We start from the raw sequence: 13,635 nt of genomic DNA, 5'->3' as shown, positions 1-13,635 counted from the left end.
TTTAAAATGTGTCGATAATAGGTCTTCAAGCTTTTGAAGCTATGTTCGAAACATTCGAGAATTTTGCATCAATTCTCAGTTATGTATAGACCGTATAAAAAATCTAGACCCACTATTGGTAAATCGTAAATTATTTAAAATTCGAGGATTTAATGGCTATAATCATAAAAATTTATGAGGAATTATATATTTTAAATGACACCTATTTTTAAAAATAAATTATTGTAATAATAAAAATAATAATAATGGTTTTATGATATGTAGTTAAAAAGGCAATAAAATTACACCAAAAAAAATTGCGAGAAAATAAGCATAATTTAACGGGATCGTGCTCGAGTCGTTGTAATAGAGTGAATTTGAAGAAGGTTCACGAGTTCGAATATCTATTTAATTTTTTTTTTTTTTTTTTTTGGGGAGAAAAAATGAAAAGGGTTTTAATTCAGATAAATCATGAGAGAAAGAAAGAAGAGAGGCATGTGAATAAATTTTAAAAAGTATTTAAAAAGTAAATAATATTATTAAGTGAAAGCCAACAGCCCATTTCTATACGTGATTCCTCGTGACCACTTTTTTTTTTTCTTTATTTATTTTATTTTTATTTTTATTTTTATTTTTATTTTTATTAAATTTATATTTATTTAATTTAATAAAAAATATAAAAAATAAAAAAAATAAAAAATAAAAGTAGTCATGAAAATCATGACTATGAAAGAGTCTTGGCTATTTGGTTGCCCATTTTTAGGTAATTATTTATCAAATTGAAAAAAGAACCAATAGTTTAAACTTTGGATTTTTTTAGTTCAATAATATATATGGGTACGGGAGGAACCTCGGACCTCTCTATCGATGACTATACTTGTAACACATAAGGCTACCGCTAGCTGATATTGTTCTCTTTAAGCTTTTTCTTTAGGGCTTCCCTTTGAGGTTGTAAAACGAGCCGATTAAAGATTGGTTTTTATACCCTTATAAGAAATGTTTTGTTTCCCTCTCCAATAATCGTGAGATCCTACATCGGTTAGAGAGGAGAATGAAATATTATTTATAAGAGTGTGAAAACTTCTCCCTAACAAATGCGTTTTAAAACCTTGAGAGGAAGCTCCAAAGGGGAAACGTAAACATTGGTGAGAATCCAATGCCCCGAAAACCTAAGGGTTCCTCTGCAGGGTTCGTTCACCCCAAAAACCTAAGGGTTCCTCTGCATGGTTCGTCCACAGAGGGTGAGACAGGGCCCTCTGCAGTGTGAGACAGGGCCCTCTGCATGGTTCGTCCTGGTGAGAATCCAATGCCCCGAAAACCTAAGGATTCCTCTGCATGGTTCGTCCACGGAGGGTGAGACAGGGCTTAAGATCAGGGCCCTCTGCAGGGTTCATCCACGAAGGGTGAGACAGGGCCCTCTGCATAGTTCGTCCACGGAGGGTGAGACAGGGCCTAAGGTCCTGAGGAACGGAGGAGGCTACTCAAAGAAGACAATATCTACGTGGGATGAGATTGATTTATATTATAAAAATGGGAGATGGTAGTCGGATTAACGTATGTATTTAAATATTTATTTTTTATTTTTTTTATTTTCGAGTTCGACCAAGAAAATATTTGAAAATGGAGAATGCCAAGGAAGGATATTGTAAAATTACAATTTTGAAAGAATAAAATAAAATAAAATAAAATAAAATAAAAAAAAAAAGTTAAAGGTGAAGTAAAGAATAAAAAAGGGTTGTAATTTTGAGTGTATAATTATCACATAAAAATATTCTTTGGAATGGAATTACGTGGCGCATTGTGTGAGCGTGTGGGTTGCTGCTTTGAAGACTGTTTTAAAACGGCATTGATTCAAAATTGATTTCAGAATCGCATCTGATTCTGAATTTTACCAATTTGCCCACTCAAATAGCCTCAGATTTCCACTTTTACAAAGTTATCTTTTCACAAGGCTTTTGAATAATATTCGCTACCTTTATAAACTAAATTATTAAATTCCATGCAATTGGCAGAAGGGAGTTTTTTTTTTTTTTTTTTTTTTTTTGGTTCGTGAAGTTTCTATATAGATATGTGTTGATTCCATAGAGTTGTGAGATGACACGGTGAGTTACGACACGATGGGAAGTGGCAGGCCATGGGAGTTTCAAAATGGACATGTGTTTATTCAATGGAGTTGTGAGATGACACGATGTGAAGGAGTAGACCATAAAGTTTCAAAATTTTAAAAATGCTCATTTAGCCGATGTTGTGTTCTTTGAATTTTTTCTTTCGAGTTTTCGCTCAAATTTTATAAAACGTGTACTATAGAAAGGTTTCTACACCCTTATAAAGAATGTTTCATTCCCCTTCCCATCCAATGTGAGATCTCATAGTCAACCCCCCTTCGGGGCCAAGCATCTTCCCTGGCGCTGGTTCTCCTCTCCATTCGATGTGGAATCTCACAATCAACTCCCTTTCGAGGACCAACGTCCTCACTAGAACTTGTTCCCCTCTCTAATCGATGTGAAATCTCACAATCAACCTTCCTACAATGCCCAGAAATGCTGACACTCATTCCTCTCTCCAATCGATGTGAAATCTCACATATTTCATGGAGTTATGAGACAACATGATGAAAATTGGCAGGCTATGCTGTTTCAAGATGGGACATATGTTTTAATCAATGGAGGTGCGAGACGACTCGGTGAGAAGTAGCAAACCATAAAGTTCCAAACTGGACACATTTATTCCATGGAGTTACAAAACGACATGATGAGGAGTGGAAAGACCATGAAGTTTTCAAAAATGGACACATCCACTCATAATATGAACAATTTTTCATATTGGCTCATTCACTTTTAATAAATAAAGAAAGAAAACGGCGATGTCCCACATTGGATGGGAAGGAGAACAAACCACCATTTATAAGGGTGTGGAAACCTTCCCCTAGCAGAAGCGTTTTAAAGCCTTGAGGGAAAGCCCAAAGAGGACAATATCTACTAGCGGTGGATCTAGGCCGTTACAAATGGTATTAGAGCCAGACACCGGACGATGTCCCAGCCTTCAAGCTGTTCCCCGAATGAGGGTAGACACGAGGCGGTGTGCCAGTAAGGACATTGGCCCCAAATGGGGTGGATTTGGGGGTGGTCCCACATCGATTGAAGGAAGAAAAAAGTGCCAGCGAGGACGCTGGGCCCCGAAGGGGGGTGGACTGTGATGTCCCACGTTGGTTGGGGAGGAGAACAAACCACCATTTATAAAGGTGTGGAAAACTTCCCCTAGGACACGCATTTTAAAGTCTTGAGGGAAAGCCTAAAGAGGACAATATCGGCTAGCGGTGGATCTGGGCCGTTACAAAAACTCTTAAAAATAAATTCAAATAAACAATAGAAAACATTTCCCAAAAAACAAAATGATAACCAAACATATTGTCACTTTCTGAATCTCTGCAAGACTAAAAATAGTAATATGGGAAAAAATGAGGAGTAGAAATTGAGAATTCACAGTACCAAAAGACAACCACATCGTATGCTTGTGAGATTAGCAAGTAAAAGTAGGAAAAGAACCTAAAATGTGAAGAGGCTACTACTTAGCACTGTGATGAAATTAAAATGAAAAGGGAAGAACATTCTTTGAATCAGAATATGGAGCAAGAAAAAAATATACCCAGCAATGTAGACAAGAATGGGTACCTTTCTCTAGTATTGCCTGGTGTATGGGAAACATTGAGCATCAGGGTGTTTAAGATTTCATCAGTTTCTCGACTTGCAGAAGCTGGGGGTACATCAGCTTTCCATCATTGGTTCGGGATCGGAGAGCTCTGGCCGAGATTTATTACATGGTCGTACTGAGTTGAAAAGGGTGTCCTTGATAACCTATGCAGGAAAAAGTACCAAAACTGTGGTTAGGATATAATTTGCAACTTTGAGATGTTCTTTTGCAAGATGAACATGACGATTAAGAACAGGAGTCACCTGTGACATCAAACCATGAACCTGCTCCACCGTTATCTTTGCGCTGTCACGGGTGATCTTAGCAAGTTGCGAGTCTTCCTGCAATCGGAGAATGATATTACTTCAAAACGACAAAAAGAAGAAAATCATTTGGGCTTCAAGACGAATATTGTGTAGAGCAACAAGCTTAATTGGAGAGTGCGTTGTGTATCGTCATATAATATAAACTATACATATTCATCAGGAAACGATTAAAGCTCTATCATGACTTGGATACGTACTTAGATAATCCCTTATGTGGGATCTACCCACATCAATAATTAAGATCCATGATCCAAAATCACTAATCTCCATCTAATGAATCTACAATTTGCATAATCACGCAAAATTGAAGCGAACGGTGAATACAAAAGCAACAAATTTAAAGAACTGCAATCTTTTTGTTCTTTTTAACAAATGGACATGCTTACATCACCACAAACCAGTAATACAGCACTTTGTTCTAGTTAAAGTCAAAACATAAACACATTCCAGCACATATAATTAAAGGGAAGGACAGAATCTTTCCGAAAGAAGAGAGTACGATGCATAAAACTGATGAAAGAAGCGATATATGTCCAACCACGAACAGATCTTTCCTTTATAGCTTATGAAATAGATGGATGCACGTTTAAGAGAGAGCATGCATGTGTACGTGCAAATACATAAATGAATAAAGCATAAGAGAAATGACACAATACAGTACCTCCTTCTTCCTCTGAGAAGGAGCAATTAATGGCCCAAAGCGGGAGTGAGCTAACTGATTCTCCAACTGCTCAAGTTTTTCAGCTGCAAAACACAAAACAAACCGCTAAAAAGAATCGGACCACATCAGAAAATTTGAGCTAGAATAGTAAATAGACTGTATTGTAATGAAGATAAGGATACCTAAATCTGAGATTTGCCCAGCAACATAATCTCCATTACCCAAGAGCGGAGAAGACGAAAGGGTATTAACCCAGTACTTGTTCCAAAGCAAATCCAAAAGGTGGCAGTCAAGTGAAGATTTGAAATAAGTGATATCAAGCGCATAATACTGCAATAACAAGTAAAAGTTAAGAAAAAAAGTGTACCCAATAGCAAATAAACTAAAGAAATCTGAAAACATGAAAGAATGAGTGAAGAAACCTGTTTACAATGCACACCAAAGTCTTCAATCTTATTAAGTGGGATGGTTTGATACTCAGAAACAGGTTCATCTGGTGGCTTATATCCTTCAGGATAGGTCCTGAAAGCCCCAATCTCAACCTTTCCAGCAGAAACGGTTCTCGTGGGATCAATTACAACAGCCAAAAAAGGCTCCTGAAATTGCTGGTTTAACATTTGTGTGGAAACATCAATACCCGAAAGCCAGCATCCGTAACCTGGATGAGAATGGTACCATCCTACTACGTTCTCCAACCTCCCCGCCTAAATCATAAGATTGCCTTTCAGAGAAACATAATGTATAAACTAGGAAGCTTGTAAGGATTTCACAGATAGACAGCATCACTCCACTACTACAGATGCAGGAAATTTTCAATTCTGAAGAAACTCGAAAAAATTCAAAAACCGTGAGCACTGGATCTATGAAACGAACTCAGACATCTACACGTCAAAAGCAAACGCAGGGATAAACAAACAATACATTCAACTACAGTATACTCCTTGGATGCAATGATGTCAAGTAAACCTAAACTTCATACATGACAGACATGTATGAAACTTGTCAAACCAAAAACATAGAAATATATGCTCAATTAACGGGAAATGAAGGCAATCAGAAATGAAGAATTGAAAGAGAATATTAGAAAACCTGTTTATTAGTCTGAGAGTAATCGACCATATACTCGTACGCATCAGCCTGAGCATTAACCCTAGTTTCAGTACCTTCGACGGGCAAGGCGAAGGCATCCGTGACGATAATAGCGTCTCCATCAGTCTTCCCCTGCATCAGTCCCATGACCTCTATAGTTCCACCGGAGCGTGCATGGACCACCATTTTAAGAAGCGCGAGGGCAGAGATCTTCACACGCTTGAAGTAATGAGGATCATTTTTCCACGGCTTTTCCTGCTGAAACTTGGCCTGTGCGGCCTCGTCGTAGTAGAATATCGCATCGGAGGAAGAATCAGAAGCTTTGGAAGTGGTCGGAGGAGTATCGACGGAGATGATATTGTTCTCAAGCTCCCAGGTTTTCTGAGCTAGCTGAGAAGATGACGGAAACGACTCCATTCGTCTCGATACGGAAGACGATCACGAAGAACAGGAAGAAGAACAACAATGCTCCCAATTTTCTCCTGAATTCAGATTCTTCGATCCTATTCTGAAATCTGTAAAAGAAATTGGGATGTTGAAGGAGAAGCGAATGAACTACTCCACGCGACAGTTGCAGAGGAAATTGAATTTCTCGTTGGGCCCATAATTTTTGGGCTCAACCCATGTCTCATTGGGCTTGTTAATGGGCCTACCAAGATTCAGACTCTTACAAGCCCATATATACACACGTGTATATATATATACACACACGTGTATATATATATATATATATATATATATATATATATATATATATATATATATATATATATACATATGTACATATATATACATATATATGTATGTATATATATCTAATTTTGTGTACGACAAAATTTGTGGGAGCTAAATGGGTGTTGGATTATGACATCCGATTCAATGAAGGGTACGTGAATGAACCGAGACAACATCCGAACGAGAGTAATCATGAGGATAAGATGACTAAGAAAGACTTAAAAAAAAATTGAAAATCACTACCTATACAAGACAAACAGACACCTTCTTTTTCTGTGGCTCAATTATATGAACTCTGTGGTTAAACATGTTTTGCTAATTTTATGTTGAGTGACCTTCAAGATATTTTTCTAGGATGCATATAAGTGATAACAAACTATATTAGAATGACTCGTGTTGGGCTGTGGGAATAGTCTTCATTGTTAAGAATCGAGAAGTAGGTAACGCGACCATGTTGTAGGGGATGCATGGAAATGTCGGGATCATCAACTGCCGAATCCGAATTTCAAATCGTGGACATGGGTCGTTACGATCTTCACCCATAAAAAGCGAGAAGTAGGTAACACGACCATGTTGTAGGGAATGCAAGAAAATGTCATAATCATTAGCCGACAAATCCAAATTTCGAACAGTGGACATGGGTCGTTACCAATCTTCACCCACAAAAGGCGAGAAGTAAGTAACACGACCATGTCGTAGGGGATGCAATGAAATGTTGAATCTTGGACACGAGTCAGGTGCCAATGGTCTCAAATTCGAACTTTGAATTTTGGACACGGACCATTACCATTATAGTCCATACACGTTCTAGAATTTATAATTATTACGTTTAAAAAAAATAATGAAATATATAATTATTATTTGCATACACAAACCAAGACTATAAAGTAATTCATCACCTAAATGACCAAAATACATCTACTTAACAAGTGAGCAAAATGAGTTTGAGTGACTAAAACATAATATATTTAAATCTTGACCCACCAAAACATAATAAACAATAATAAAATTTAATTAACAATATTATAGAGTGGGGCCGAGATTCATTAATAAACTATTTAATTGGATAAATTAAAAAATAAATGCGTCTATTAGGCACAAGTTTCCGATGTGGGATCTCACGATCTAATTCTTTTTGGGCTCGCGTTCTCGCTGGCACACTGTCCGATGTCTAGCTCTGATATTATTTGCAATAGTCCAAACTCACCACTAGCAAATATGTCCGTTTTAGCCCGTTATATATTGCCACCGTTCAATGGTGCGAGACATTGATCGGAGTAGGGCTAAACCCTCTCCATAATAGACACGTTGTAAAATCGTGAAATTGATGGCACGGGCCAAAAACAATGGTGGGTTTGGAGAGTTACATTAAATTAAAACAAAATTTAAATCCACGTCACCATTATTTTAAATAAATTTAGAATTTGAACGATAGTAAAAGCTAGTTCTTGCCTTTGTAGTGAAGCATGCTAGCCCAGGTGGTGAAAATTAAAAATAAATAAATAAATCAACATGATTCATCCTTTTTTATTTTACCTTTTTATTATTTAATGAAATTTATTAATGGTATTTAAAAAATAATTTGGAACAAAATATATATATATATATATATATATATATATATATATATATGACAAGCAATCTCTCACATGATTTTTCTTTATATTTGTTTTTTCTCTTAACTACCCCAATAACTTTTTTTTTCATACATTTTCCCCAAAATTTATTATTATTTATTTATTTGACCCATTGAAAAGAAAGTTTAGCATATGTCCCACATGTTTCTTTGTCTTGTACGTTCCTTTTTCTTTTTCGTTGTGTGTTTATTGTCTCACAAATAAAGAGATTGATGGAAAAGACCTTAAATTATTATATAATTGCATATTGGTCCTTGAATTTGCATTAATTTCTAAATTTGTCAAATAAGTAGCCATTATTAAATATGTAGACTTTTAATTTTTTTATTTATAAGTCTTTAGACTTTAAAAATATCAAATAAATCATTTTTTAAATTAATTGAAGAAAGGAATTTATTTTTGAAGAATAAAAATGAGGCTTAATTTATTGCACTAGGCACGTGCATGAGCACGTGTAAACATCCTTCAATGAATTTACCAATTCTCAATTATTAAAAATACACTACAAATTACGTGGATGTCTAAATTCGGTAGGGGCATAAAAGACATTTCACATGCAAAGAATTTTAATATTTTATAAAAAATTGTACCTTTATGTTTATCCCATTAGAGATAGAGCATGGAGTTCCACGTGCAAATGAAAATACTTTTGCATTTTTTAAAAAAATTTAAATAAAAAATAATTAGTCAGCCTAAAAATTATTTTTAAAATAGTGGATGTCTACTACAAAAAAAAATAATTTATACTCTACATTTTATTTTATTTAAAAAATAATAATAATCCATTTTATTAAACAGTAAAGGTAATAACGACGTCCTTTATTCTCTGTTTATATATATATAAATATTTGTAGTCTTTGGGAAATTATGAAATATAAATAATAAATAAAAAGTTCTATTGTGCTGAAACGATGTCGTTTTGTTCTCTGTTTATTATATATAAAAATATTTTTAGTTTTGGAGAAATTATGAAATATAAATAATAAATAAAAAGCTCTATTGTGTTAAAACGATGTCGTTTTCTTCTCTGTGTATTATATATATAAATATTTTTAGTCTGTGAGAAATTATGAAATATAAATAATAAATAATAAATAATAAATAAAAAAATAAAAAGCTCTTTACAATAATGACAGCCATCCACGTCGGCTCGCAATAGCGATTGTCTGAAAGCAATACGGACTCTTCATCGGAACGGCAAAGTTATTTATTTTTTCAAATAAATAAATAAATAAATTTGTTTATAAAATAAATAAAATAAAAAATAAAAAAAATTATAAAGAGGGACATGCCTCCCCACCCTTCAGACGACTCTCCCACCCTTTTTCCAGGCTCAAGTTGCAGATACTCTCTTCTCTTGCGTGAAAAGTCTCCGCCTCTCTTCTGTTGTAGGTCTCATCTCCATCTGGATTTTCCATTTTTCTCAGAAATTTTGTTCTGTTTTCAGGTGAATTGGATTGGATTTATCTGAACTTCTTGCTGTTCTTTGATTCTTTGTGTTTGTGTTTGCGCTTGCTGATTTCGGTATGTTTGTTTCTTTAACTTCGTCTCCTAATTTCTTGTATTGTTCGTCTGAACATCATTTTGCTTTGAATTGTTGGATTTGAGAGCCAATTTGTTGCTGTTGTCTTGTTGATTGTGAATTGCGTGTGTTCTTTGGGTAATAGCATTGAACAAATCATTTCTGGACAGAGATTTTTTTTTTTTTTAGCCTTGACTATGATTTTTTATTGTTGCGATGGCTACTACAAACTTGGTTGGTGGCCACGATTTTCTTGAGTTTTGACTTTCGGATTCTTTAACTCTCTTTCTCTGTTTCTCTGTCTAGATAGAATGTAAATGCCATTTCATGTTATTCTCTTAAGAAGACGTGTATATGATAATATCAGTGGCCTACTGATGACATTCATAAATCAATTAGAAGGAATGGAACAAAACGGAGATTCGGAATCCGAACGTTTCTTGAGAAATCAAAGCAGAAAGTTGTTTTACTGTTTGTAAGAGTTTATGTTGCGTGTTCATTTTGAAAAGATCTCGTTTCTTGAGTTCTTGATAAATCGAAGCAGAAATTTGTGTTGCTGTTGTAAGAGTTTATGTTGCGTATTGAGTTTGAAAAGCTTGGTTTCTTCGGTATCTTCTTCGGGAGAGCGTGGATTGAAACTATTGGTTGCTGTTTTGTTTTTATCAGGAATCTTATTTGCTGATTGTTGCCAAATTCCTTTTTTGTTGTTATTTCCAGATGTGCGGCCATTTATGGTGCTGCAAAAATTGGCCTTCTAAAGGCGTTCGGTGTGTTATTTTGACTTCTCACAGTATCATTTTGGGCCTGGTTGATCAATGATTTGAATCTGATTATGTGATTAATATTTTCGATTTGATTGAGTGGTTCATAGTTCGTTCTTGTTGGACGAATTTTCCTATGAAAGTGGGCTGAACTTCCCATTTCTTTCATGGATAGTAATCAGTTTGGTTCTAACTGGGATGATGTGATTTGTTCGATATGCTTGGATTTTCCTCATAATGCTGTACTACTTCAATGCTCGTCGTATGATAAAGGATGTCGCCCCTTTGTGTGCGACACTGACCATTTACACTCGAATTGTCTCGGTCGTTTTAAAGATGCACACAATACAACTCCCCCATCAACATCTGATGTAGTTCCTCGAATCAATGCCGAGCTGGTGGCACCAGAAGGTAATTGCCAATTATGCTGTCCTTTGTGTAGAGGGGATGTGAATGGATGGAAGGTGGTTGATGAGGCCCGCATACATTTGGATAAAAAAAAGCGTTGTTGTGAGGAGGAACAATGTAGATTTATGGGTACATATTTAGAATTGCAACAGCATGCTCAGGTGGAACATCCTCATGCCCGTCCTTCAAAAATCGATCCTGCTCGACAACTAGATTGGGAAAATTTTCAACAATCCTCTGAGATCATTGATGTCTTAAGTACCATTCACTCTGAAGTTCCTCATGGGGTGGTGTTTGGAGACTACGTGATTGAATATGGGGACGATGAAAGTGGGGATGAGTTCGAGGATTTCCCCGGGGATGATGGTAATTGGTGGACCTCTTGTATCTTGTATCAAGTATTCGATAATTTCAGGAATTCACGAAACCGAAGGAGATCAAGAGTTGGCGATACAAGACGGGGAAGTCGCCGTTCGATTAACGACTTGTCGAATTCCGATGACAGTTTTGTGGCCTCGGTAGAATTTTCAGAGTACGGTGTAGAAGATATTGACGACGAAATTGTGAGTACAAATGTCTCTTCAAGGGGTAATTCCAACCATAGGAGGTGAGAAAATGCTTTTCACTTCAAGTATATTACATTATAACTAGCTATATGTTACAGGCTTCATGGAACTTAACAATTTTTTAGCTGAAATTTATCTTAAAAATGAAACAAAAATGATGATCTGTTTTAAAATTTATGAATTAGATGAATTTCAGCTCTTGTTCTAACTTAATCAATTCATGTTCCTCCCTGATCCCTAGTTCCCGAAGACGTCGCTCCCGCTTTTACGACAACTAGCCATTAGGTATACACTTTTACATGAATCTGCACTGTCTTTGTACTGTCTCTGTTTTCCTTTCCATCTCACAATCATTTTTTCGGTGTGTTTCTTGTGATCTTATCGCAGCGTCGGAAAATGAGGCGGAGTTAAGGTAATAGAGGGTCGATTTAGACATCAGATTCATGTTAAATTATGATGATGATATGTTCATCAAACATTTGAGTTCTTACCTTGTGTGGTTTCTTTCTTTCAATTTTGTTTGGTGTCTTTATGGGGTTTTCCCAAGATGTATTCTGCTCACTCAAATATTGTCAAAAGGGATTGGATTGAAAGGCACCAAACTGATGGTTTATTACAGTGTACAGCTGATCTAAATTTGGTTCCCATGCTTCATTTAGAACTCTTCCTTATTCTTGCAACGTATTCTCGACATGCTTGATTGATGCCGAACCTATGCTTCTAATCGTACAACTTGTCTAGAATGTTTTGTGCTTGCTTTTCATAATATTTGTTGTCAAATCTGCAATTGTTTGGCTTTATTTTCCAACTAATTCGCAGTTATTTTCACTTTATGTGGGAGTGGCCTCATGTCATTATCATAAGATATGCTTAGATGGGAATCAAGCTAAAAATATCATGAGAAATATACTAATAGAGCTACCTTTTTTGACACAAGTCAACTTCTATTCATAATAAGTAGCTTCCAACTAAGTTCGGACCCACTTTTCTAAACTATAGTTCAAACGATTCAAACAAATGAAAAAATTGGAAATAAGTATGGGTTTATAAGCCCTAAGCAAAGTCATGAGAGCTTATGCTCAAAGTGGACAATGATAATGGGTCCATGAAAGTTTATGCTCAAAGTCGACAATATCATACCACTGTGGAGAGTCGTGATTTCTAACATGGTATCAGAGTCATGCGAGTCATGCTCTAAAACTTAGCTATGTGAATCCTCAAATATCGAAGGCTCTAAAAAAAGGAGTCGAGCCTCGATTAAGGAGAAGACTTATAGTGTACTTTGTTCGAGGAGGATTGTTGTTCAGGAATGATTATAAATTTATAAATGAGGAATACTCTCTCTATTGCTATTGGCATGAGGTATTTTGGAGAAGCCCAAAGCAAAGCTATGAAAACTTATGCTCAAAATTGACAATATCAAAATTGAGTTCTTAGGACGTAAATATTAGAGTTATTCAAAGTTAAATATGAAAATTTAATTAAATTAAAATAGCACCACTTGAGTAAATCACATGAAAAAGACACTAATTTGTTTTGTTTTGTTGCCGTCCGCTGTATATGCTTTATTAGTGTGTCAATTGTTCTGTTGTGCAGAAGCAAACAGACACAATCATTTGCCTCGGTTGTGTATTGGCCTGCATTACCCATGAGCTTGACCCCATAACTGCAAGATTATTCAACTGCTACCAATTATATTATATATATATATATATATATATATATATATATATATATATATATATATATATATTACTAAATTATATAAAAAAAATAAAACACCCTTTACTTTTTTCGTCGAAAAAAATGCATATTTTTTAAAAGTTGTCATAAACGTTTCAAAATTATTCCTAAAACAAAAATCCATTAAATTGTTGGATGTGTGGCTGTGCAAGACTTCGGTCAAAGCAAGCAGCGGTGGTCGAGTTCCTTTGTCGAGAAGGAACACGCGAGCCGAGCCCCGTCTTTGATTGTGTTCTTGAGATCGGGTTTTCTATCTTGTCTTGAACCTTGCTTAAACAAGTTTGCTCAAGAAGAAGCAAGTTAATGGTATGGTGTATATATATATATAATTGGAAAGAACATGTACTCGAGCCGACTACGTAATGTTACAGACAAGTCCTTTTATAGCAAGCACTGTAAGATTTTCTTCCATTTAACTCCCATCCTTGAATAAAACCCGACAAGCAAGGAAAAAATTGACATATTAAGGAACTTATGCAATAGCTGATAGCTCTATCAATGAGAAAAGTCCCACATCA

The 13,635-nt window shown here is 35.5% G+C and overlaps 2 protein-coding genes across 5 annotated transcripts; one reads left to right on the top strand and one right to left on the bottom strand.

Moving 5' to 3' along the window:
- Positions 1-3,427: 3,427 nt before the first annotated feature.
- On the bottom strand, positions 3,428-6,333 carry LOC111799324 (COP9 signalosome complex subunit 5b). The gene is made up of 6 exons (XM_023682842.2): positions 5,746-6,333; positions 5,079-5,360; positions 4,839-4,986; positions 4,657-4,739; positions 3,933-4,010; positions 3,428-3,833 (listed from the first exon to the last, which is right to left on the bottom strand). Exons 1-6 carry the CDS (start codon positions 6,160-6,162, stop codon positions 3,744-3,746), a joined length of 1,098 nt encoding a protein of 365 aa, XP_023538610.2. The 5' UTR covers positions 6,163-6,333; the 3' UTR covers positions 3,428-3,743.
- A 3,050-nt stretch (positions 6,334-9,383) lies between these two features.
- On the top strand, positions 9,384-12,028 carry LOC111798111 (uncharacterized). Of its 4 annotated transcripts, XM_087125167.1 has the most exons (5): positions 9,384-9,485; positions 9,565-9,641; positions 10,357-11,415; positions 11,616-11,659; positions 11,762-12,028. In XM_087125167.1, the coding sequence occupies exons 3-4, from the start codon at positions 10,568-10,570 to the stop codon at positions 11,650-11,652; spliced, it is 885 nt and encodes a 294-aa protein (XP_086981293.1). In that variant the 5' UTR covers positions 9,384-9,485; positions 9,565-9,641; positions 10,357-10,567; the 3' UTR covers positions 11,653-11,659; positions 11,762-12,028. The 4 variants fall into 4 exon arrangements, with proteins under 4 accessions (XP_086981293.1, XP_086981294.1, XP_086981295.1 ...); XM_087125168.1 differs by having other exon boundaries at positions 9,565-11,415; XM_087125169.1 differs by lacking the exon at positions 9,565-9,641 and having other exon boundaries at positions 9,410-9,564.
- Positions 12,029-13,635: the final 1,607 nt, after the last annotated feature.

This window comes from Cucurbita pepo, chromosome 7 (genome assembly GCF_057944985.1).
Source record: "Cucurbita pepo subsp. pepo isolate OVF chromosome 7, ASM5794498v1, whole genome shotgun sequence".
NCBI classification, from domain to species: Eukaryota; Viridiplantae; Streptophyta; class Magnoliopsida; order Cucurbitales; family Cucurbitaceae; genus Cucurbita; species Cucurbita pepo.
This window is presented reverse-complemented; position numbering and strand designations above follow the sequence as displayed.